General features: G+C 46.5%; 1 protein-coding gene across 1 annotated transcript; it reads right to left on the reverse strand.

The window, feature by feature from the left end:
• Nucleotides 1–1,562: 1,562 nt before the first annotated feature.
• Nucleotides 1,563–26,813, reverse strand: LOC309354175 (mucin-17-like). The gene is made up of 11 exons (XM_081884165.1): nt 26,325–26,813; nt 24,236–24,349; nt 21,665–21,783; nt 21,472–21,530; nt 20,158–20,312; nt 17,663–17,719; nt 13,746–13,908; nt 9,312–9,473; nt 7,169–7,269; nt 6,000–6,061; nt 1,563–2,755 (listed from the first exon to the last, which is right to left on the reverse strand). The coding sequence occupies exons 1-11, from the start codon at nt 26,806–26,808 to the stop codon at nt 2,717–2,719; spliced, it is 1,515 nt and encodes a 504-aa protein (XP_081740291.1). The 5' UTR covers nt 26,809–26,813; the 3' UTR covers nt 1,563–2,716.

Raw genomic sequence — 26,813 nt, forward strand, 5'->3', positions numbered from 1 at the left:
CTTGTGGGGGGAGGGAGGGAGGGTTTGATGGGGGGAAATAGGGGGAAAATGATGAATATGAGATGTTTTTGTTATGTACTGAAGTTCTCACCCTGGGCCAGCAGGGAGATACTGTAGATAGTTTTCACTCAGGTCCACATATGCAAATAAGGGATTGAAAGTGACGTTCAGTGATTGGATAGTTACAGAAATTGGTTACAGTTGCGTTGTACTGGAGCTCTATATAAGCAGGTGGCTGAACCCTTCAGTTCAGTTCTTTCCTGGCCTGTGAATAAACAAGAGCTGTTTGAAGAATCGCTGTGCCGTCTGATATGTTCACCCACAACTTAACAGTTTTGATACGTTGTTATGTTGAAATTGTTAATTAAAAAAACACACCAGTGCCTCCTCAGCTTATTTCAACAGGCAGTGAGATCTGCCCAGGAGGATGTGGTCTTCTAAGTAACTGGTGGCCAAATTTATCGAGACTTCTTCATCTAGACATCTTGAATTGGGCTCAGAGGTTGATTGGCAACCAGTACATGTCATCGCAAGTGGAGTGATATGTGATATGAAGCGCACCGGGTGCAATTTATGAGCCGTCGTCAGGAGCAACGGCATATACGATGTATGGCAACAACAACTGAGTCCAGAGGTTATAATGGCAAGCAGGTTTGTTTTTGCTTTTGGACAGAAGAAGAAAAAGCACAGCCCTCTGAGAGCAAAGTTTACGGTGCAATATAAATACTTTAATTGCTTACAGAATCTGAAAACAAAACACCTTGAGAAACATAATCTCTATTCAGAACTTAAAACACACACGCACACATACAAAAACCACCAGCAGCAATTAAAACATTTTCTGCCATGTCTGGAAAATCTCCTGAAATTTGATGTGCATGGGAAAGGAATGCCCGTTTTAGGGGCCGCAGCATGGAGGCAGAAAGGAGGAAAAGTCCGTCCCCCCAAAGTATCCTATTAGCCCTATTGCACGCTTCTCATCCAAGAAACGACACTTTATCATAAATACAAGCATTTCTAAGGCATTCATCCACACAACCACCCTGTGTAGCATTCTATTTAAAAAACATTTATAACAAAATAATAGCGAGGTAAAAGCTGTGGCGGTGTGGACGCAGGTGGCGCTGTGGGTTAAACCACAGAGTCTAGGACTTGCTGATCAGAAGGTCAGCGGTTCAAATCCCCGCGACAGGGTGAGCTCCCATTGCTCGGTCCCAGCTCCTGCCAACCTAGCAGTTCCAAAGCACGCCAAAGTGCAAGTAGATAAATAGGTACCACTCCGACGGGAAGGTAAACAGCGTTTCCATGCACTGCTCTGGTTCGCCAGAAGCGGCTTAGTCATGCTGGCCACATGACCTGGAAACTGTACGCTGGCTCCCTCGGCCAATAAAGCAAGATGAGCACTGCAACCCCGGAGTCGGCCACGACTGGATCTAATGGTCAGGGGTCCCTTTACCTTTACCTAAAAGCAGTTACTTGGCAGACCAAAACTATGGCTAAAGTGCTATAATGCTTGGCACACACATTGATAGAACACCCTCCATCTGTCACATTCCTTGTCCTTTTTCTCTCCTTTTATTTGCCAAAGAAAGATCTGATTTTGGTGGTGGCTATTTAATCTTTCCAAAATGGCCCACATGGTGTATTGATCCATGTGGCTTTCTGAAAAACTGCCTTTTCACCCCCACACGCCTGGTACACAGTTAACTCCCCAACAAAAGGAATTTGAATGTCACACGCACACGATTTGCCATGCATTTAAATTCTTTTCTTTTGTAAAATGCATGTGCTGCTTAATTGCAAATAGAATCTCTCGTTTTACGAAAAAATAAACCAAATATTAAAGGTAACAATAAAAGGCAGAGTTAAAAACAGGAAATCAAAAAACCCCAAAAAAGATTAATATTATAAATTAAAATCAGTTCCAGAGTGAGGTATTGATGGGGATATATTAGATTTGAATCTATGGGTTGTCTGTGCAAACTTAGAAGTCCTGGACAACCGTGTGTATTGGAAGAAGTCGTCGATAGTGTTTGCACCGCCATTCAACGAAGCCTGGGAAAATCAACACGTAGGGTGAGTCGCGTTTGGGCAGAAATGGATTACTGGTTCGATGTGTGCCATGTGACAAAGGGTGTACACAAAGAACATCTGTGACTGTTTCTAAAAAAACTTTCAACATTCCCCTACAATTCTGTTACAGGTGACGTAAGATATATTCTTCTTTTTCTATAGCACGTTGAAACTGTATCGTTATGAATCACCTTGTATTTTTTTAAAAATGGCAAATTAGGAGGGGTGTATTGGGGGCACACACAAAAATGGGTTAACCACACCTGGATGTAATTTAAAGATGAGGACTCCAACATATATTGCTTAGGGATATCGAATGAAACACTCCATGATGTTCCCTTCCCTCCAAGGATTGTAGCACAGTTTATGGATTCTTTTTTGTGCAAACAGTCATGTGTACTCTTTGTTGGTTCCTCTACGGATCTGTTTTCAACAGAGTGGTCTTCTTCATAATAGGCTGAGAGGCTCATCCAGGAAACAGTTTCAGAAGAATTTTTTAAAGCTGGCATGCTGAACTCCACTGCCACCCATCAGACCCGCCTTTCTGTTAGTGGGCTTCCAGTTGCGATCCGTTGGGTGTTAAGTTTCTGCATTCACCTCAGCTCCTGAAGGGAACTATCCGAAACGATTCGCAGGGTGGGAATCAACACTGGGTTGTTATCTCTGGCTTCTGGAACTGCAGCTGCAAAGAGAAGAAGTATAAAGTGTTATGTACTGAAGTTCTCACCCTGGGTCAGCAGGGGGATACTGTAGATAGTTATGCAAATAAGGGATCGAAAGTGACGTTCAGTGATTGGATAGTTTTAGAAAGTTGTTACAGTAACGTTGTACTGGAGCTCTATATAAGCAGGCTGACTGAACCCTTCAGTTCAGTTCTGTTCTGGCCTGTGAATAAACAAGAGCTGTTTGAAGAATCGCTGTGTCGTCTGATATGTTCACCCACAACTTAACATAAAGTGTGTTGTGAGGTCCATGAAAAAGCAGGGCTCATTTGAAACCAGAAGAAACGCGAAACTCAGCTTCTTCCTGACTTCGAAAGTAGCTGCATATTTAACAGAGTGAATATTGCCTGTGATCATTGCAAAATATCAGAGACAGAATAAAATTACCACAACTGCTGAATGAGAATCAAAGTTGTATGAGTTTGCCACGACGGCAAGCTTATTGTTTCTGTAAGGGGTACAGGATATGCATGACAAAGCTATACACATTTAGGATACTTCTATCAATTTTTGGCATGCATACAGTTTATGTAATTTTATAAATGATGACTTTGGATCTGTGGAATCAACAGAGCTTGTTAACAAAGGAGATGTGAACAAAACAAAATGGTGTTTGGAATTGTGGTTTTAAATTAATTTTTATAGAAAAAACAAAACCTAATCACTTGCGTATTTGTATCACACAGCTAAGTCTGAACTGAAACAGAGCCGCCTTTCCTATTGGGCTTACTGGTGCATTGCGCCAGGGCGCCGGCCTCTCAGGGGCGCCCCAGTGAGTGGGGGAGCTGTGCGGCTTTGCCGGCGGCCTCCCCTTTCCCTCCTGCACACCTGCCATGGCTGGTGGGTGTGCATCTTGCCTCCCAAGCCTCCACAGGAGGAGAGCGATCCCCGCAGAGGCTTGGGAAAAGGTTGACAACTCTGAGAAATTGGGGGGGGGGGGCGCTGGAGGGATATTTGCACCATGGTGCTGGATATGTTTAAGACGGCCCTGAAGTGAAATATTCCCCCTTTTTACTGTCACATTTGCTAATTAATAGGGAGAAGGGGCTCAGCAATTTTAAGGTAGGGTAATACAGTGGTAGAGATGTGGGTGGCGCTGTGGGTTAAACTACAGAGCCTAGGGCTTGCTGATCAGAAGGTCGTGGTTTGAATCTCCACGACAGGGTGAGCTCCCGTTGCTCGGTCCCTGCTCCGGCCAACCTAGCAGTTCGAAAGCATGTCAAAGTGCAAGTAGATAAATAGGTACCGCTCCAGTGGGAAGGTAAACGGCGTTTCCGTGCACTGCTCTGGTTCGCGAGAAGCAGCTTAGTCATGCTGGCCACATGACCCGGAAGCTTCCTTGGCCAATAAAGCAAGATGAGCACTGCAACCCCAGAGTCAGCCACGACTGGAACTAATGGTCAGGGGTCCCTTTACAGTGGTACCTTGGGTTACAGACACTTCAGGTTACAGATGCTTCAGGTTACAGACTCCGCTAACCCAGCAATAGCACCTCAGGTTAAGAACTTTGCTTCAGGATGAGAACAGAAATTGTGCTCTGGCAGCACAGCGGCAGTGGGAGGCCCCATTAGCTAAAGTGGTACCTCAGGTTAAGAAAAGTTTCAGGTTAAGAACAGACCTCCAGAACGAATTAAGTTCTTAACCCGAGGTACCACTGTATGGGGGTGACAAGACTGTTGTCTTGCTTCAGTAATGGAGGCAGCCCTGTTCAGGGAAGTAATGAGAGCCAACAAAATGAAGCTCAATCCAGATAGGACTGAGGCACTGTCAGTGGGCGGTTCCCTTGACCAGATGGACGGGAGGTTGCCTTCTCCGTCTGAAGGAGCAGATAAGATGGCTTGTGTGGTCCTCCTGGAACCTTTGCTGGTGCTTGAGGTTCAGGTGGCCTCAATAGCCTTCCATCAGCTTCAGCTGGTGTCCAGTTGTGCCCTATTAGGACCGGGATAGCTTAACTTCTGTTGTCTATGCTCTGGAAACCCTTAGGCTGGATTACTGCAAAGTGTTATATGTAGGGCTGTCTCTGAAGATGATTCGGAAGCTTCAGAGGCCTTGTTGCTCACCGGGGCAAGATGGTTTGAGCACAGAACCGACTGCCAATCATATAACCAGCTGCCAATCAGTTTCTCAGCCCAATTCAAAGTGCTGGTTTGGACCTGTTGTTGTTGTTGTTGTTTAGTCGTTTAGTCGTGTCCGACTCTTCGTGACCCCATGGACCAGAGAACGCCAGGCACCTCTGTCCTCCACTGCCTCCCGCAGTTTGGTCAAACTCATGCTGGTAACCTCGAAAACACTATCCAACCATCTCGTCCTCTGCCGTCCCCTTCTCCTTGTGCCCTCCATCTTTCCCAACATCAGGGTCTTCTCCAGGGAGTCTTCTCTTCTCATGAGGTGGCCAAAGTACTGGAGCCTCAGCTTCACAATCTGTCCTTCCAGTGAGCACTCAGGGTTGATTTCCTTCAGTATGGAGAGGTTTGATCTTCTTGCAGTCCATGGGACTCTCAAGAGTCTCCTCCAGCACCAGAATTCAAAAGCATCAATTCTTCGGCGATCAGCCTTCTTTATGGTCTAGCTCTCACTTCCATACATCACTACTGGGAAAACCATAGCTTTAACTATACGAACCTTTGTTGGCAAGGTGATGTCTCTACTTCTCAAGATGCTGTCTAGGCCTGTCATTGCCCTTCTCCCAAGAAGCAGGCGTCTTTTAATTTCGTGGCTGCTGTCACCATCTGCAGTGATCATTGAGCCCAAGAAAGTAAAATCTCTCACTACCTCCATTTCTTCCCCTTCTATTTGCCAGGAGGTGATGGGACCAGTGGCCATGATCTTCGTTTGGACCTGTTGCTTGAGGTTTGGACCTACAAAGACTCAAATGGCTCAGGCCTTTTGAACTGTGTGGTGTGTGGTTGGGTGGGTGTTGTTTGTTACTATGTTATGTATTTTTGTGTTTCTACGTTGTAAACCGCTCACCCCCCACCCCGGTGATCCTCGGATGAAGGGCGGAATAGAAATTTAATAAATAGTAACTGGTGCTGGCAATGATTCTTATGGTGACCAATGGCTATTACTACATCTCTCATGTTTCATAATGGCACAGATCTCCATCCCTGCTTTCGCTGTCTACACAATCATCATCTGTTGATTGATCTCAGGAAATGATAACCGAAAAAAATCTGCCCAAGATGAAACTATAGCTGTACATACCTGCATTTCAGTGTCTACTGCATCAAGAGTTGGTCTGAACACCTGTTTTCTGTCTTCAAGTCCTAAGAAACAATGAGTATTATTATTATTGTTGTTGTTATTGTTACGTTGTGGGTAGACATAGCAGACGACACAGCGATTCTTCCAAAGCAACTCTTTATTTGTAAGCTGGAACAGAACTGACTGAGGAGCTCAGTCAGCCTGCTTATATAGAGCTCCAGAACAATGTAACTGTTGCCATTTTCTAAAACTATCCAATCACTGAACGTCACTTTCGATCCTTCATTTGCATAACTATCTACAGTATCCCCCTGCTGGCCCAGGGTGAGAACTTCAGTACATATTATTATTATTATTTGTATACCACCCTTCTTCCAAGGATCACAGGGCAGTTTACAATACAGAAACACTAAAATGCATGCCATAGTAACAAACAAAAGCAACTATGCTCCTTTCACATAGTATTAGTATTTCTTAATTTAAGAGCAGCAAGAGTATTGGAATGATTTATTGGCCATAACCCAGAAAGCCCCTTTCACAGCCTTTCCTGGGTGCACACGTGAGGCTTCTCACTTCTTCCTCCCTAAGGGAATAGCTCAGTCGGTAGAGACGGAGACTCTTAGTCACAGGGTTCGAGCCCCACATCGGGGGAAAGATTCCTGCATTGCAGGGGGTTGGACTAGATGATCCTTGTGGTCCCTTCGAACCCTACGATTCTACATTTTGGTGCTGCATTGCACCAGAGTTTTGAGCCAAAGCTCTGAGAAGACAGTCCTGGCCGGTGGTGTCACGTCCTTTGCCGGCACCCGGGGTGTGCATGCTGGTTGGGAATGCAGACGAGGCGTGGAGGGTGAACAAAATCTGCCGGGCCAACCCAGCCATCGCCACCAATGCCACTGGGCAGGCACAGAGCATAGAGAGTTCATGGGGTCATGTTGCGCTTCCTGCCCACCTGCCCTGGAGAGAGTTCGGCTGGCCGACGAGGCCCTTGTTGCAACAGTTCCTTTAATAAAGATCAGGCTTACTAGCCGCTTTGCTTCTCAATATACTCTGGTTGGCCTCTGTTATTTCTCCTACCAATAGGGAACCCACTTAAGGACTCTATACAGGTTCTGGAATACCCATAAGGGAAAAGGAGCGGTTTTTCTTATAACATAATGAATCCTTACCATCCTCGCAGGCTGCTTTATTCACGATGCTCAGGCCTTTGGAAGGCTTCCACTCTTCCTCTTCATCCTCCACATACCAGAGCTCCTCTCCGTCAAGGAAGCTGCAAGAACAATATGCACAGGTCACTCCTAGGATGACGCCTCCTGGAAAAGGTTGCACATTCTCTCTCTCTCTCCCTCTCATAGGGGTGCCAGCTCAAGGGCTTCCGCTGCCTGAGGCAGCAGTCTCACTCTACCTAACGGGTGGGCTGTCTTTGTCACTCTGTCTTCCCCATCACCACACCCTCCATGTTCTCCCTTGTTAACGGAGAAATCTGAGGGCTCCCTTGGACAAAAAACAAGGACACCAGCCAGGAATACCAGAGCAAAACAGCAGCCAGTAGGCTTGGTCTTTACTAAAGACTGTCGCGACAGGACTCCCACCTGCCACAAGGTGGAACAAGATGGAAGCCCAGAACAAAAGAGCCCCCAAACTTTTATTAGCTGCTAATCCCCATGTTACACCCCCCAAACTACATCACTCATACATCATGAAAGGGGAGGTGTGGTGGCAGTAATCTGAGCATCCTGGACCCTGCCCCATGGTTCTCTTTGCCCTCCTCCACCAAACACCCATCAAGTGTAACAAAAAAGATATTTATATTTCCCTGTTTCCCAGCCAAGTTAATCACACCCTCTTGTCTTCATCTGGGTTTGTTATTTCTGGAATAACAATACCTGTCTGGCACTCAGGTATCAGGATGCCAGGGATTATCACTCAGGCAGAGGGGCTGCTGAGTAGCTGAGCTCACATGTCTATATGGATTTCTGAAGTTTTCCCAGTGAGCCAGTACATAGATAGATTTATCAGTGAATTCTTACATTTGGTATCGTGCCGCAAAGGCCCTTTGAATAGATAGGAAGAAACTGTGATGAAGTGTTTCATGGGGACAAATCACAAAAGTCACAAAAGTGATTGTGCTGGTTTTGGTAGTGGGCTGTATGTGCATGATATCTGCTGGAGGGGCAACCCCCCCCCAACCTAGACATAAATTCCTGCAACAGCCTCAGAAGTCCAATTTTTCAATTCTTTCTATCTGCACCCCCATTTACACAACCCAGAAATATAGCCCTGTTAATGTTCCTGCATGTCCCTCCCAGAGATCCGAGGACAACCTGGGCCTTTTCTAACTCAAGAGAAAACTTCGTTCAGTTCACATACAATGGTATCTCGGTTTTCTAGCATCTTAGAAGCTGAAAACCTGGAAGTAATTGCTTCCATTTTCAAACGCGCCTCAGAAGTTGAACGGCTTCCCCTGTGTGGTCCCTCCCCCCCCCAATTTTCTCAATGGCAATTGCAGGTGGCCCTCTGCACCTCAGTTTTCAAACGTTTCGGAAGCCGAACGGTCTTCCGGAATGGATTATGTTCGAAAATCGAGGTACCACTGTATTAATGTGAAGTCGCCTAACAATTCACACTGACGCAGGGCAATACGTGAACTAAAACACAGCAGCCCTTCAAAAAAAACCCCATTGTTTTCTGAATTTTGCCATGCAGTTCTTGAACCGAAACAGGCACATAAAAAAGTGTGTTGTGAAAAATTGTGCACGAAAATGCTTATATTCGTGAAAATACTGTTTCCTCCCCCCCCCCGGTGAAAATACTGTATTTTAAAAACCATTATATACGGGGGATTTGCTTGCAAAAATGGACATGGGGATATATATGTATACATACATACATACATACACACACACACACACACACACACACACAATGGTACCTCGGGTTAAGTACTTAATTCATTCCGGAGGTCCGTACTTAACCTGAAACTATTCTTAACCTGAAGCACCACTTTAGCTAATGGGGCCTCCTGCTGCTGCCACACCGCCGGAGCACAATTTCTGTTCTCATCCTGAAGCAAAGTTCTTAACCCGAGGTAATATTTCTGGGTTAGCGGAGTCTGTAACCTGAAGCGTCTGTAACCTGAAGCGTATGTAACCCAAGGTACCACTGTATGTAATGCAAACTAATGAGGCAAGAACTGAAAAAGTTGGCAGGGTGGGGGATAAACTGAGAGAAACCGAGAATGATAGAATCATCCATCATTCTTTCTCTCTCACAGTGAACCAAGTTCTCCATTGGAACTCTTGTGTTTCTTACCTCTCTTTAGATTTCTTCCTCATGGCTCTGAAGAGAAAGAAAGCCAGGACAGCACTGGTCACAAACAAGATGGCGAGCCCAATACCAAGGCCCACCTCACTCTTCTGGAAGCGTGTCTCGCAAAAATCTCCTGTGTACCAAAACTTGTCCATATCACTGCACCTGTGAGGGAAAAGATAGAGGGGGGGGGGAGAGGATGAGAAATGTTGCTATACCCCAAACCTTAGCATGCAACCCTCTTTTTTAAAAAATAATAATATTTATTAACAGTTTAAACACTACAAAAGAAAAGAAATTAAAACAAAACAATACAGTACAATACAAAAACAAAGACACTACATAACACTAAAACATTAAACTAACAAAACAAAACAAAAACAATTTAAAACACATCCAACAGTTTCAATATCTTATCTTTCATTCACTTGTTTCAACGACCTCCTCACACCTCCCTTTTTGTATTCCACTTCAGTTAACTGTTTCAGCATTTCCTTTCCTTCTTCCTCTGTTTTCTGTCCTGTAATTTATCTTAACATATTCTAACCTTATTTTTTCCTTTTAATACATTAGTAATCTATTTGTACTTAGTTCCTTGTAACATTTCTACTAAAGACATATAACTCCATTCCAACATTTTCCTAACATTCATTGATTTTACAGTATTTCTGTAAATAATCTTTAAACTTTTTCCAGTCTTCTTCCACCGACTCTTCTCCCTGGTCTCGGATTCTGCCAGTCATTTCCGCCAGTTCCATATAGTCCATCAACTTCATCTGCCATAGCATGCAACCCTCTTGAGGCCACTGACATCTTCATCTGCGAGCGTTTGGTGTCCCTTCACGCATCGTTCTTCCTTCCCGAATTTAATTTTAATTTGGTCATCTCTGCTGGAAAGGCGCACTTGGAGGGACTGCCGATCCCCTGTCGCAGTAAACAAAGCCAGGAAGATCCTGGACAGCACAGTGGCTCATTGAGTGGCAGCACTGGGGGGTCGAATAATTGACCACCCCAACATCCAGTTCAGTAAGGAGGCCCTCTACCGCGAGGATGGCGTGCATCTTTCCAATGAGGGAAATGATGTTTGGTTGAATGACATATTTGTTGCGTGGCAAGTCCCCTCCCCCATGTGAAATGAAGACACTGGACACATTATTTAAGGTTAATGGGCATAAAAAGGCCACAACTTTATTGATTACAGAATTGAAAGGTACTGGCCTTAGGCATTGGCTCCTATCGACTACCCGGCATGGAGACCGGGAAGGGTTATCCACAAGCCGTGGGAGTCCTGTTGAAGTACGCCAACTAGGATCCCACGGGTGTCACCGCTCGGGGGCGTGTCGGAGGCCCTTACCTCCCTTGGTTTCGGACAAGGCAACGCCCCCCCGGAGTCCTCTACCAGACTACACTTTTCATTGGGGGAAGGTGATGGCGCTTCCTTCCCCCCATTCATTTGCATAACAATTAACCCCTGCCAATGCCTAACCTCCAAAACCACGGAAGTTGTGACGTTTGCTATGAGGTAGGCGAAAAAACCAAAAGGCTAGAAGTGCGCCAAACTGGAAAAATTCCTACCAGGCCCCTTGCGGCGACCAACCGAAGTCCATAGCAAGGTCATAGCTAGCTAAGCCTAAGGGTGGGTGGGATGGGAAAAAACCTCTTGGCTGGAAAGGGGGAAAGAGGGCGGTCCCTGGGCGTGCCTGGCCTTAAATAGGCGAGGCCCCACCTCCCCGGTCCACTGATTGGCGGGCAGGGTCGAAGACACGCCCGGGGATTCCCTGTTTACGTGGGGGCAAAGGCCAGCCCCTGCGTGTGTGTGGGAGGGGTTAGCCCGCAACTCCCTCTCCTCCCATGTCGGAAATGGCTCTAGGATTAGGGATTGGTTGCAGGTTTGAGGGTATTGGCAGCGAGCTTCGCTCAAGTGGCGGTTAAGCATTGGTGGGGGTATTGTTATTTAGATGTGTTGGGGGGGGGAGGAGCGCCATCACCTCCCCCAAATATTTAAGGGTAATCCGGTAAAGGATTCCGGGGGGCGTGGCCTCACCCGAAGCCTATGGAGGCCAGGACCTAAAGCGCACCCCCGAGCGGTGACCCCGGGGGAGTACCTAGTCGATGTGCATCAGCAGGGCTCCCTCTGCTGGTGTTAACCTTTCCCAGTCTTCAAGCAAACAGGCTGAAGCCGGATAGTCGGATAGGACCAATGCCTAAGCCAATACCACTCTTACCTGTAGCAAATAAAGTTGTGGCCAATTTTAGCCTAATAATAATAATAATAATAATAATAATAATAATAATAATAATTTATTATTTGTACCCCGCCCATCTGGCTGGGTCTCCCCAGCCACTCTGGGCAGCTTCCAACAAAGATGAAAGATACACTAAAATGTCACATATTAAAAACTTCCCTGAACAGGGTTGCCTTCAGATGTCTTCTGAATGTCAGGTAGATGTTTATCGCTTTGACATCTGATGGGAGGGCGCTCAACAGGGCGGGCGCCACTACCGAGAAGGCCCTCTGCTTGGTTCCCTGTAACTTGGCCTCTCGCAGTGAGGGAACCGCCAGAAGGCCCTCGGAGCTGGACCTCAGTGTCCGGGCAGAACGATGAGGGAGGAGACGCTCCTTCAGATATACTGGACCGAGGCCGTTTAGGGCTTAACCTTAATCAATGGTGTCACGTGTCTTTATTTCTACTGGGGGAGGTGGGAACTCGCCACGCAATGTCCCAATACACATGCATTCTCTTACTTGCATTACATCAGGGTGAAAATGACTCAGGAAGACGGAAGTCGCAGCAGGACTGATGCCCAAGAGAACGAGAAAGAGAAGTGAAGGCAGAATACAGGGGTGGACTTTGGCAATACGGTGTCCTGAGCAAGGACAGAATTTGGCGCCCTCAAAAAAATATTTCTTATTTTCACAATAATTGTCAGGGACTGAGCAGAGGAGGGGAAGGAATGCTGGATATTGCCTCCTCAGCCTGAACCTTCCAGAGAAGAGGGAGATAGTATAGATTTATAACAGTGGTTTGCAGGGGGTCACAGCTCAGATACAGAAGAGGGGCAAAGCTGAGAAATAATGGAAGAAGCAGAGCAGAAACAGCTGGCAGACACGTTATCACTAGAGAGCATTCCAGACCCCCCTTCTCCCAAAACCCAGCGAGCGTTGAAAGTAGGAGAGCAGAGAGCTAAGAGACAATTGGCCCTAGGTAGCCACCATAAAGGGGGGGGGGGTGGAGCTGTTGACGACTGAGAAGGGGAGAGGGGGAAATCCTGTCTTAAGGGCATATTTGTGTATGAATAGGCTGAGCCTGTGACCTGGGACTCAGGAACTGGAGTATTAACCACCACCAAAGAATGGCCAGGCTGCCCAGCTAAAGCAATCAGTGACCATTATCAGGTATCCTGGCAAACAGGATTTCTGCTGTAGGCCCACCACCTTCTGTGATGTATGTATGGTGTTTTGGGGGTAGTCTTGAGCTACAGGGTGGGCAATTTCAAAAGTCTATATAAGGGCTTGCACACCATTGTTCTGGGTTCCTCCTCCTCCTCTGTGTGGTAAGGGGGGACCCGTTGCAATAGTTTAATAAAGATCAGGCTTACTAGCTGCTTTGCTTCTCAATATTCTCTGGTTGGCCTCCGTTATTTTCTCCTACCAATAAGGAACCTACTCAAGGACTCTATATGGGCTCTTGATACCCCATAAGGCAGGCTTCCTCAAACTCAGCCCTCCAGATGTTTTGAGACTACAGTTCCCATCATCCCTGACCACTGGTCCTGTTTGCTAGGGATGATGGGAGTTGTAGTCCCAAAACATCTGGAGGGCCGTGTTTGAGGAAGCCTGCCATATGGGAAAAGGAACAGGTTTTTCCTATAACAGCTGGTTTTCAACATTGAGGGAATTGCTGACGTGACAATATACTATCTTTGCCAAAGCAGAGGTAGCATCTCAGACAAAGGGCCTTTCAGAAAGCCCATCAAAGGAATCCTTGTCGCTAACTTCCTCATGCTCATTTGCAAAATCTCTGGATAAAATCTATTGATATGCATATCTCATTCTGATTTAGGTGTGTGCAGAGGCGTGGCTAGTGTCCTGCCGGCGCCGCCTGCAGCCAGCAATAATCATCCCACGAGGGTGCTGCCCGCGGCAAGCGTCCCGGGGAGGCAGCGTGGTGATGTCACCCCCCCTCAGGGATGACACCCGGGGCGGACCACACCCCCCCTTTCTCTGCCAGTTGGCGTGTGCAAATTTTGCTATGTTTACATTTTGTTAACAACGTGCTAACGAGAACTTTTGCAGGACATGTGAGGGGGGGAATGGTGTGTGTGTGTGTGTGTGCAGACAGGTATAGGGGTCATTATTTCAAGCTTTCAGGCTGAAGAGCCTGGAGCTGGGGGGGTGGGGGTTTTCTGCTACGCCCCCGCCACCTGTCCACTTACAAGCACTCGGGGCCAGTTTCACGAACACGACACTCTCCATAGTGGCAGTTCCAGGAGGTCTTTGTGCCCTTGTTGCAGTTGGTAATACAGCGCAATGTTCCCGTGGACATATCGGCGTAATAGTAGGCTGCATATTGAGGCTTGACGATATTTTTGCAATAATCTGGGAAAGACAAAAAAGGAAGAAATCTGGTCGTTTGGTGCAAGTCAAAGCAAAGGGGCTTAACGAGTCAGTTTGCTGAAACTTAGCAAGTCTCCTTTCAGTGCCTAAATGAGAGATTTCCTGGTGGAATAACCCAGACCAATCACTGGGAGCACTCATGGAAATCTTAAAAAGCAGAGAGATACATGGAGCATGGGTTTGTCAGTGACATCCAGTCTCAGGGGTGGGATACTGTATTGGTCCGAATATAAGCCGCACCCGAATATAAGCCGCACCTTTAAAAATGGAGCAGGGGGGAGGGAAAAAAATTAAAATTAGCAAAGATCTACCACACAAATGATTTATGCTGGAAGTGTAAAGAAAAAGAAGGTACTTTTTATCATATGTGGTGGACGTGTCCTAAGGTGAAAGACTTCTGGGAAAAGATATATAATGAGCTGAAAATATATTTATTAAAAAACCAGAAGCCTTTCTACTTGGAATAATAGGATTGGAACTACCCAAAAAAGATGTTAGTTTTTGTATGCTACTACAGCAGCAAGACTGCTACTAGCTAAAAACTGGAAAACTCAAGAACTACCAACAGTAGAAGAATGGCAGATGAAGGTGTTAGACTTTTAGGAGCTGGCCGACCTGACTGGAAGAATCCGTGATCAGAAAGAAGAGGAATATCAAGAAGACTGGAAGAAATTTAAAGACTATTTAGCTAAATATTGTAACACAAGATAATTAGAAGTTACTTGAAAGTATCAAATAGGCTTAGGATTAGAGTAAGAATGAATTGTAATACATTATGGATTTCATTATTATGAAAAGAGAAGAAGATAGTAAATTGAAGGAGTTAATTTTATTAGAAAGAGGATATTGGAGAGGTGTTACAAGGTGATACAATGAAATTCAGTTAGGGGGAATCCGAGGAAGCCAGTTAACAATGAAATTTAAGTTGGGTTTTAGAAGTATTATGAGTGTATATTCTTGTTTCTTGTTTCTTTTTAGTCTTTTCTTTTGTGTGTTTTTACATGTTATGTCTGTTATAAAGGTGGAAAATCAATTTTAAAAATGTGAAAAAAAGAAAAGGAAAAGGAAAAATACCCGAATATAAGTCGCTCCATTCCTTGCTGTTCCTGGCTGCATACTGGGCTCTTCCCCTTCCTCACTCTCTCCCTTCCTGGCTTTGGGGAAGAGGAGGGGGGACTACCGCTTTGCCCCCCCCAGCTCCTGGCTGCATACCATAAGGTCACGAATATAAGCCACACTTTAACTTTTCAAGTTCGGAATTTGGGGGAGAAGTCAGGCTTATATTCAGGCCAATACGGTACTTGATGCTGGTGACATTGTCATGTCCATCATCACCTCCCTCTTTGCATCTCAGATTTTTTTCAATGAATCTGGGACACTTTTTTTTGTTTCTTTTGTTTTTTGAAGCTGAGTAGCAACAGGGAAATCAGCCCTGAGTGCTCACAGGGAGGACAGATCCTGAAGCTGAGGCTCCATACTTTGGCCACCTCATGAGAAGAGAAGACTCCCTGATGTTGGGAAAGATGGAGGGCACAAGGAGAAGGGGACGACAGAGGACGAGATGGTGGGACAGTGTTCTCGAAGCTACCAGCATGAGTTTTTACCAAACTGCGGGAGGCAGTGGAGGACAGGAGTGCCTGGCGTTCTCTGGTCCATGGGGTCATGAAGAGTTGGACACGACTAAACAACAACAGGTGACAAAATGCATTCTACTTGGCAGGGCAGGCTACCTGCTTCCACTGGCATTATCTGAGGACAACTGCTTTAGACACGGCTGTGTCTGCTCTAAATGGACAGGCGATGGCAGACGGAGGAGACACTTTTCAGTGTTCCAAGGGCTGCATTGCCTTGTGGGAAACATTCTGAAGGCTGCATGACAGTAGCCAGCGGGGCCTGAAGCAAAAATTGGCGAAGCCATAGATATAATAATAAAAGAAAATTATTACGAATTAGTTTGGAGGTGGTATTTAACACCAGTCAGATTAAATCAAATAAACAAGGAATATTTGGTGTTATGTTGGAGGCGATGCCAGGAAGCCAGCATGAGGTGGGGGTGTAAATATGTACAATTTTTCTGGCAAAGGTTGTTTGAGGAGATAACAGAAATCACTGGGTTAAAGCTGACCGAAAGTCCAGAGGTTGCATTATTATCAATTTACGCCGGGGTGGAAAGTTCGCAGGCTAGAAAGGACTTGCTCACAAATTTATTGACAGCTGCACGGATTATTATACAGTGGTGCCTCGCAAGACGAAAAGAATCCGTTCCGCGATTCTCTTCGTCTAGCGGTTTTTTCGTCTTGCGAAACAAGCCCATTGACAGCTTAGCGGATTAGCGCTACAGCGGTCTAGCGGCTTCTAGCGATCAGCTGTTAAGCGGGATATCAGCTGTTAAGCGGCTTAGCGGCTTAGGAAAAGGGGGGGAGTGGAAAAAACCCGCGGGAACTCGCAATATTTTTTCGTCTTGCGAAGCAACCCCATAGGGAAATTCGTTTTGCGAAGCGCCTCCAAAATGGAAAACCCTTTCGTCTAGCGGGTTTTCCGTCTTGTGAGGCGTTCGTCTTGCGGGGCACCACTGTAGCTATGAAGTGGAAGGGGCAAGCATAATATAAAATGGAAGAATGGTATAAAGAGGTGTGGGATATAGCTATCAGTGACAAATTAACACCTGCCATTAAGGTGTTAAGCTGGTATGTCCCGTGGAAGAGCTTAAGGTCCACAAATGACAACATTTCGGAGGTCCCAGGTCGCAAGGTGGTTAGATTGGTTTCAACTAGGGCCAGGGCCTTTTCAGTACTGGCCCCGACTTGGTGGAACGCTCTGTCACAAGAGACTAGGGCCCTGCAGGACTTGACAGCTTTCCGCAGGGCCTGCAGGACAGAACTGTTCCGCCTGGCCTTTGGTTTGGACTCAGTCTGACCCTTATGTTTTCCCTCCCCTTATGGTTTTAATCTGTGAGCTACTTTTAAAATGAGGCTGTATTTTAAATTGCATTTTAACCTGTATTTTAAATTGAGTCCCTCCCCCCCCCCCGTTATGATTCTACTGTAATTTTACTGGTGTTAGCCGCCCTGAGCCTGGCTCTGGCTGGGGAGGGTGGGGTATAAATAAATTTGTTGTTGTTGTTGTTATTGTTACAGTATTAGGAATTTGCAGGACAAATGATTTTGAGGAGATATGCAAGGTGGTTGTAGAATTTGTACTGTTAAAACGGAAAGGGGTCAAACCATCGCAAGAGGTGTTGAAATTTTGGGAGGTTGGATAGTTGCAATGGAATGGCCTCGGTGGCGGGGTGCGCATTTTTGTTCTTATTTATTTATGATTATTACTTTGTCAAAATGAAATAATAATAAAAAGAAAGAAAGAAAAAGAAGCCATAGATGTGATTGCTGCCCTTGAATGGGGAAGCTACATTCCAGCCAGGCAAAGGACAGAGGTTTCTCTATATGCGCACGGCCTGCACCTCTCCGTCCAGGAAAGCAAATGGTATTATCACATCCTAGCTAGACGAAAGCACTGAAGGAACACTTGAATCTGGGCTTGTGAGGGCTATTTCTTGAGGGGAGTGGCTGTGGCTTGGGCGAGAGTCCCAATGTCCAGAAAGAGAGGCCTGAGACATTTGACCCTCCAGCCCAAGGTTCCCCACTCCCTCAGCTATGGGGACAATACTGTGAATGCCACATAAGGGGACTTGAAGAGACTCTCCTTTCTCCCTCCCATTCCCATATCTAGTACTCACCTGCTGCCGAAAAATTTCTAACCAGAGTGGGGGACTCTAAAACACGGAAACAGTAGTCTGGAAAAAAAAGGAGAAGATTGTATTGTTCAGTTCCAGAATATTATTATTATTATTATTATTATTATTATTATTATTATTATTATTACCCTGCACATCATAACCTATCTAATGTGTGTCACAAAGACAGGACTCGTCCACACCTCTTCTTGTCGCTCGCCTAGAAAACATGGCTCCAAGCAGTTTTCCATTTAATCAACACTTTCTGTGGGTTGGGACGCGGGTGGCGCTGTGGGTAAAACCTCAGTGCCTAGGACTTGCTGATCGGATGGTCGGCAGTTTGAATCCCCGCGGCGGGGTGAGCTCCCGTCGTTCGGTCCCAGCTCCTGCCCACCTAGCAGTTTGAAAGCACCCTTAAGTGCAAGTAGATAAATAGGTACCGCTTTATAGCGGGAAGGTAAACGGCGTTTCCGTGTGCAGCACTGGTGCTGGCACGCCAGTGCAGCTTCGTCACACTGGCCACGTGACCCGGAAGTGTCTTCGGACAGCGCTGGCCCCCGGCCTCTTAAGCGAGATGGGCGCGCAACCCCAGAGTCGGTCACGACTGGCCCGTACTGGCAGGGGTACCTTTACCTTTTCTGTGGGTAAAACCACAGAGCCTAGGACTTGCCGATCAGAAGGTCGGCGGTTCGAATCCCTGCGATGGGGTGAGCTCCCGTGGCTCGGTCCCTGCTTCTGCGAACCTAGCAGTTCGAAAGCACGTCAAAGTGCAAGTAGATAAATAGGTACCACTCCGGCAGAAAGGTAAACGGCATTTCCTTGCGCTGCTCTGGTTTACCAGAAGCGGCTTAGTCATGCTGGCCACATGACCCGGAAGCTGTACGCCGGCTCCCTTGGCCAATAAAGCAATATGAGCACCACAACCCCAGAGTCGGTCACGACTGGACCTAATGGTCAGGGGTCCCTTTACCTTTCTACACCAAATGCACAGGTCTGAGCAGTTTTCCTATTGTCCCAGTCCTTTCCCAGGGAAAGGCCTGCCCGCTTTCTAGTGCTAAATTGGAGCAAACCTCAAACCAGCTCAACAAGACACACACATGGGTAAATCTCCCTAGCTTGGAGATTTACACAGCCTGTGTGTCTTTGCTAACACAAAGACTGCATTATATTTTTTGTAATGAGGCCAAGTTCTTTGCTTTTTTAAATCGTTTGGAACCTTCCTTTTTCATTACTTTTACTGCCGATGGATGAGACTTGTTTACTGGAACTGCTGGGACTCTGTAAGTAAAAACTTCACTGATCGGCTAGGTGTCTGTGATTTATTCTAGCCTAAGTACTTTCACTGGAAACGTTTGTTTAAAGATAGATGAGGGCAGATGTAAAATGTTTTCACATAGCAATCAACCATAGTGCTAACTCTGCTAGGAAAGGTCAAGAATCTCTTCCCAAACCTTCTCTCTCCAACAGTGAATAGTCCTTTCTTGATGTAACCAAGAGATACGTCACTGTGTATCAGTTCCCAGAGGCCAAAAATATATACCGTATTTTTCGCTCTATAACACTCACCCGACCATAACACACACATAGTTTTTAGAGGAGGAAAACAAGAAAAAAATATTCTAAATGAAACAGTGGATGTATGATTTTTGTGGTTCATGCTGTGGCCACAGACATGTGATCTGACAGTGAGTTTGGAGTAGCCCAGTGCAAAAATCCTGAGGAGCCATGTGGATCCATGTTTGTAACCACGTTTTTGCACCACTGCAGCCCCAGGCAACAGTGGGTGCGTGGTTTTTTTGGTGCAAGCTGTAGCCATGGGCATGGTATGTGATCTGATGGTGAATTTGGGGTGATCCAGTGCAAAAATCCTGAGGATCCATGTGGATCCATGCTTTGTAACCACGTTTTAAGTGGGGAGGGAAGGAAAAGCACTCAAGGGACAAGGACCACACGTGGGGTGGGTGGAGAAGGATGCTGCTAATAATTAAGAAGAGGGGTTTAAGGGGAGAAGAAGCACGCGTGGGGTGGGTGGAGAAGGATGCTGCTAATAATGAAGAAGAGGGGTATAAGGGCAGGAACCAACCGGACAGGACTCGTGTAAGCGGCTCCTCTCCTCTCCCGCTTTGCTCCTTTAAAGAAGCAGGCTCTCTGTCCCTCTCTCTTCCCCACTCAGCGACTCTTCTCCCGTGTTGCTGTTTCAAAGCGAGCCACGGAGGAGGGAAGGAAGTGGAACCATGGATCCTCTGCTCACGACTGCAGCAGATTCCCCCCGCCACCCGTAGGCATTCCCTCCATAACACACACAGACATTTCCCCTTACTTTCTAGAAGGAAAAAAGTGAGTGTTATGGTGCAAAAAATACGGTACATATCAGAATATTTGTTCATAAAGGGACCATAAGTCTCTGGTGTTATTTGATGCTAACGAAACCAAACTTTATAGCTAAGTCCCTGGAACTTTGCTCAGAGGAGGAAAGCAATATTAAAACTGGAACTTACCTTTGTCCTGCTGGCTACAGTTCCTGGCGTTGGCGTGTTCCAACTGCTTCACGAGCTCCTGTGTCCGGTTGACGATCTCTCTATCGATAGCACTGACGTTGTTCGGCATATTGATTTCCATGATGATCGTGAAGTTCACATCGATGCTGCCATTGCTAAAACAACAGTGGAGGGAGTACATCTCAGATGCTGAGCCACCATTTTTTGGTTTGATAATAAGAATGGGGGGGCTGCTTCTTTTTGTTCAAACAGACTGTGTAAATAAAATAGTACAGTGGTACCTCGGGTTACACACGCTTCAGGTTACATACGCTTCAGGTTACAGACTCTGCTAACCCAGAAATAGTGCTTCAGGTTAAGAACTTTGCTTCAGGATGAGAACAGAAATCGTGTTCTGGCAGCACGGCGGCAGCAGGAGGCCCCATTAGCTAAAGTGGTGCTTCAGGTTAAGAACAGTTTCAGGTTAAGAACAGACCTTTGGAACGAATTAAGTTCTTAACCCAAGGTACCACTGTACAATAATAGCTCAGTTGGCAGAGTAAAGGTAAAGGGACCCCTGACCATTAGGTCCAGTTGTGACCGACTCTGGGGTTGCGGCGCTCATCTCGCTTTATTGGCTGAGGGAGCCAGCATACAGCTTCCGGGTCATGTGGCCAACATGACTAAGCTGCTTCTGGCGAACCAGAGCAGCGCACAGAAACGCTGTTTACCTTCCCGCCGGAGTGGTACCTATTTATCTACTTGTACTTTTGATATGCTTTCGAACTGCTAGGTTGGCAGGAGCAACAGGAACTCACACCGTCACGGGGATTCGAACCGCCAACCTTCTGATCGGTAAGTCCTAGGCTTTGTGGTTTAACCCACAGCGCCACCCGCGTCTCAGTTGGCAGAGTATGAGACTCTTAATCTGAGGGTTGTGGTGAAGACTTCTGCATTGCAGGGTTGGACCAGATGACTCGCAAGGTCCCTTCCAACTCTGCAACTCTACGATTCTAGGATTATCAATACTATATAGATAAAATCGATAGATTTTTTAAAAGTATGCATAACTGAATTATATGTCCAGATTGGCTCTTAACCTGAAACTGTTCTTAACCTGAAGCACCACTTTAGCTAATGGGGGCCTCCCGCTGCTGCCGCCACGCCGCTGCTGCGCGATTTCTGTTCTCATCCTGAAGCAAAGTTCTTAACCCAAGGTACTATTTCTGGGTTAGCGGAGTCTGTAACCTGAAGCGTATGTAACCTGAAGCATATGTAACCTGAGGTACCACTGTATATCTCTCTCGCAAGCTGGTCTCTGCCTCAAGTACTCACTTCACGCTCAGTATCATCACATCACGGTATCCGTCCACATTCTTGTAGATTTGTCTCATCTATAATGTTGGGGGTGGGGAAAACAGATTATCTTCATAAACAAAGGCATGAAACAGAAATAACTTCATAAACAAAGAGAAAGACCTTGTGGCAAGAGAAGATGTCCTAGGGTGAGCTAACGACTCATGGTTACCTCCTTCTTAAATTCTGCCTCCAGGTTTTTAAACTGCAATGAGTTTGTGTCGTCGTATTCCTTTTCGTACTCCCTGTTGGTGATCTTCACCTTGGCAGCAAATTCCACGGGCACGTTTACTAAAGCGGAGAGAAAGAGAGAGACCCATATTAGCAGCAGGGACCAGGAGCTTTCCAGCAAAGTAGCTGTCAAACCTCGAAAGCCAGTCCCTGTGCCGATAGCAAGAGCAGCAGGTTCTTCACACCAGCCAACAGCTTTAATTTTTTTTTAAAAAAATCTTATTTCTACTTAAACTGCTGAAGACAAGGTCTGTGTAACTTGTGGGATGTAATCCTCTGGAGCAGTCAAGTACAACATTTCCTGTTTGCCTAGAGTGAACATGCGTGGGGAATGTTGGTCCAGCAAGTTGAACTTCCTGTTACACCTGGCTGGAGCATCCTTCCTTTTGCATGTGACTAGTTAGGTGGGCGTGACCTTTCCAGACCTGGTAAAAGGCCAAGTCACGCAGCCACCTCTCTTATTTTTCGTCCTGCTTCCTTACTGCTTCACCTGGACTGTCCGCCAGCAGTCCCTAACTTATCTCCCATATGGGCTAGACCTGTTTGTACATATTTGTAACTTTAAGCCTAAAACCTGCTGTCAGGGAACTGACATCGGAGCCAGAGGTGGAGGCAAGGCTCCCAAGCGATGCCGGAGAAGGGCCCAGCAGAGAGAGAGGGAGCTCATCGGCTGGGGAAGGAAACCAGCGTAACACCAGGGATAAAGGGGGGCAGATGGGGGAATCGGCGAGGGGGCTCCAGAACTCCTCGTCGGAGACCAGCGGGGACAGCATGGGTCCTCCGCTACCCACACCCACCCTGCGCAGAAGACTTCTGCGCAGGGAAAGTAGGCGTAGACTTGGCGTCAAAGAACTTTTTTGCTGGAAGAAGTTCAAGAAACGCCCACTGACGGATTCTGCTAGCGACTGAAACAGCCATGAACTGAAGGGCTGTCCAGCCAGGAAAAGGTTTAACCAGGCAACCCAGCCAGGATTGGCGGCAACTTACGCACGAGCAACCCCTATAACCATTACACCTGCCTTCAGGGATCACACTGTGACCATGAGTAAAACTACTTTTTGTTACTTATGAATAAGACTATTGTGTCTTTATTCTTTTCAGAGGGATCAAAGGAGTCTTACCAGGAATAATAGAACGTATTTCAATCTGGGCAAGCCAGATTGAATTGCTTATTATCTTAAGAGACTCACACGAGTCTGCAACCAGCTTCTTGCTGCGCAAAGGGGAAACACACTCTGCTGTATACAGAAACTTGCTAGCGCAAGTCAGGAAGGATAATATGAATCAATATATCCTCTCCTGTTACCCACAACGTTCCCACATAACCTGCAAGCTCGCTTCCAGTTTATTGGTCAAAGCTGGGCATGTCTTCACTCGTTCGATCCAGCAGCTTCTGGGCAGCTTCCAAAGCCTGACCTTTAACATTGTGCAAATTGGTCCTCCTAAAGTGAAGAAGCTTTTGCCAGCATCTTAGAGTCCCATCTTGGGGGCCTCTAGCCATGTGATTAAAAACATGTCTACTCTAGAATTGGTCAGCTCGGGTCCATGGGATAGGAGGAGCACCTGATGCATACCCTCCAAATGTCCCCATTTTCCAGAAATGGTCCCGGAGTTACGAAAACCATATTAGCTTCTGATTTGATCCCGGAATGTCCCTATTTCCCATGCCAGTGTTGCTCTTCCTGAGCTTGGGGAGGAAGATGAGCTGGCTCTTGTCCCAAGTGGCAGCGGCGAGGGAGCATCTCCTTGCTGCTCCATCCAATATAAATTCTTTGTGCATCCACGTCTAATCTTGCCCTTTTCTAAAACTGATTTATTGGTGTGTGTTTTTCTTTTTGTAAATGTACCAAAGAATAAAATAAAATAGGGATTAAGGTTTTTTTCAGGATGGAGGAGGGCATATGTGCTGTTTCCCATTGCTGTCGTGGTCTAAACCACTGAGCCTCTTGCGCTTGCTGATCAGAAGGTCAGCAGTTCAAATCCCCACGACGGGGTGAGCTCCCATTGCTCTGTCCCAGCTCCTGCCAACCTAGCAGTTCGAAAGCATGCCAGTGCAAGTAGATAAATAGATACCGCTCTGGCGGGAAGGTAAACGGCATTTCTGTGAGCTCTGGTTTCCGTCACGGTGTCCCGTTGTGCCAGAAGTGGTTCAGTCATGCTGGCCACATGAGCCAGAAAGTTGTCTGTGGACAAACGCCGGCTGGCCTGAAAGCAAGGTGAGCGCCGCAACCTCACAGCTGCCTTTGACTGGAGTTAACCATCCAGGGGTCCTTTACCTTTACCTATGTGGTTGTGGCATTTGTCCTTATTCTGATAGAAAATGCTCTGGGGAGGGGGCCAAAAAAATATGGGTGGCCGAGGAGGGTCAGTGAGAAAAGTCCCTGTTTTCACGTGAGGGGTGTTGGAGAGTTTGCTGATGCCCTGGTTTTTCTCAACACAAAAGCCACTGGGCAGGGCAGGAGTTTCTACTAGATTGGAAGAATAGGGTCTGGCAGCTCTCGCTTCTACTTACATGTAGCCGAATCGATCTCATCGACAGCAAATTCACACCGCGGCCCAAAGAATAAACTGTCAAGGCACAGACACTTAACACCATTGTATGTTCCTCCATTTTCACATTCGTTCGCTGGAAGAGAGAAGCGGCAATCTCTGTAGAGAAGAAATGCTGGGAAGTAAACCCCACCCACCGCAACAGAATCCCTTTAAATGACAGGGGGGACTGCCCCTCACAGCTTAAATCAGTATACCCCAACATGGCGCCCTCCATATGTGGTGGACTCCAACTCCCATCAACCCTAGCCAGCTTTACCAAGCCCAACGGGCAGGCTTGATAGGAGCTGCAGTGCAAAGTATCAGGAGGGGCACCGAGTCGCGGAAAGCAGGCTTAAAGGATGGGGGAGTTGAATGTGTGGGGGATTGCAGTCAAACTACGCAGGAGGGCTAGTTAGTGCATGAAGGGGTTAAGACCAGAGAGGTCTGCTCCTAGACTCATCTAGGTCACACCCCTTTACCTCCGTGAGGGAGGAAGCGAAGTTGCTTCTCTTCTTTTCTCTCACTGTGTTCCAGCCATGTAACCAATCAGAACAGGGGTGTCTGAACTTGCTCAGACCACATGTTTGAAACAAGAGTGTGTGTTTTGCACCCATGCAGGCATGAATCAAGCCATTTTGATTTTGTAAGTAAAGCATTTTAAACGTACTTAACAGTGTGTGGTCTGTTCATTGCCAGAAGGGGAGATGGGGCGGGGGGGGGGCGCAAACACTGTAAGCAAACTAAACAGGATATCAAAAAGGATCTAACAACCTACAACCCCACACCATACTGCTATTGAAATAAATAAATATATATATATATATTTAAATGTCCAGTAGCACCTTAGAGACAAACTAAGTTTGTTCTGGGTATAGGGTTTAATGTGCTTGCACACATCTTCAGATACACTGAAACAGAAGTCACCAGACCCTAGTGGGAGGGTGGGGAGGGGCTTTTCTCAGAAGGGTAGTAGGAGATGGGTGATTGACTCAGTGGGTATGGTAAACCTGTTGACGACTGTTAACGACTGCAATTAGTTCTACAGGAAGAAGCAAGGGATAGTATGCAGATGACCAAAAATCGCTTCAGCATATGTAATGAGACAAGAATCCAATATCTCTATTCAGACCAGGTCTCTCCATAGTTTTCAGTTTTGTAATAAGTTGTACTTCAGCAACTTCTCTTTCAAGTTTGTTTCCATGCTGCTGTTTAGCTTTGCCTCTTTTAAACCCTCCTGGGGTCTCTCTCCCACTGGAGATTGTGCAAATCACCACATTTTTTGAATCCAGGCATTCAGCTGGAAGCAGGGTATAAATAAATTATTATTATTATTATTATTATTATTAGTCTGGCAATCTTTTGTTCTGCAACTGGTACTAAGAGGTATGTTGCTTCCAATTGTTTAGCTTGCATGACTAGCTGCCATCAATAGTCTTTTCTCCTTCATGGATTTTCCCAACCCCCTTTCAAGGATGTCTGAGTTGAGCGTGCTTATTGCCTGAGCATGACACAAGTCCCACATTGGCTTTGGGGTCGAGCTAGGGACAAAGCTCGTGGGCACATAACCTCCAAAGCCAGAAGAAGGACGGAAGAGCCCCACCTATGGTATCTCCACTCAAGACCCTGGGATAACAGAGGCGGAGACTGAGGCCAGACTTGGCTCCACCGAGACAGGAAATCGTATTGAAGATTGGCGACGGGGGGGATACAAGGAAGAAGAAGAAAATTATTCCATGGAGGAAGGTGGGGGAAAGGCATGTCTACACGAGGATGCCCCATTATGAAAGAAATCCCAATTGGATCTGCACAGAGGGAGATAAGGAGGAGTTGCGTGTGTCCCTGAAGAAAGGAGGAAAATTCAGGACACACTCGTTCTTTGGGTAGAAACCATATTAAAGGAAGACGTCTGAATGCCTCTAGGGGCCTGATAAGTAGAATCCAAAGAGGGACCCTCATGATTGGGTCCATGCAACCCAATTCAGAAGCTATCTTGATGTTCCAGTTTTGGAGACGGAGCAAAAACAACCCTCTGAAAAATACAGTATTCACCAGGAAGAAGTGATTCTTACCTTGAGGAGTAGTTGTGTGGCTGCTCTGGGTATCTGGGATCGTGGGTGTTGCAGGAGGAGATGTGGCAGAAATAATAGTACTAACTTCTGTTGTTGTCTTGTCACTAACTAATGTTGAATTACTGGTGACAATTGTTGTTGTGGTGGTAATATATGTTGAGGACTCGGAGGTGACGTGCTCAGTTGCACTGCTGGTGACTGGTGAGGAGAAAGTTGTATCCTCTGGTGCCATGCTTGTAATAGCTGAGGAAAAACTTGTGTCCTCTGGTGCCACGCTTGTGAAAGGTGAGATGGTGCTGGTATCAGTGGACCCTGAGGTGACGTTCTCAGTTGCGCTGCTGGTGACTGGTGAGGAAAAGGTTGTGTCCTCTGGTGCCACGTTTGTGAAAGGTGAGATGGTGCTGGCATCAGTGGACTCTGGGGTGATGAATTCAGTTGTGCTTTGTGTGTCAGGTGAGGAGAAAGTTGTGTCCTCTGGTGCCATGCTTG

Source organism: Podarcis melisellensis, assembly GCF_964234715.1.
Source record: "Podarcis melisellensis genome assembly, chromosome: 13".
Classification (NCBI taxonomy): Eukaryota; Metazoa; Chordata; class Lepidosauria; order Squamata; family Lacertidae; genus Podarcis; species Podarcis melisellensis.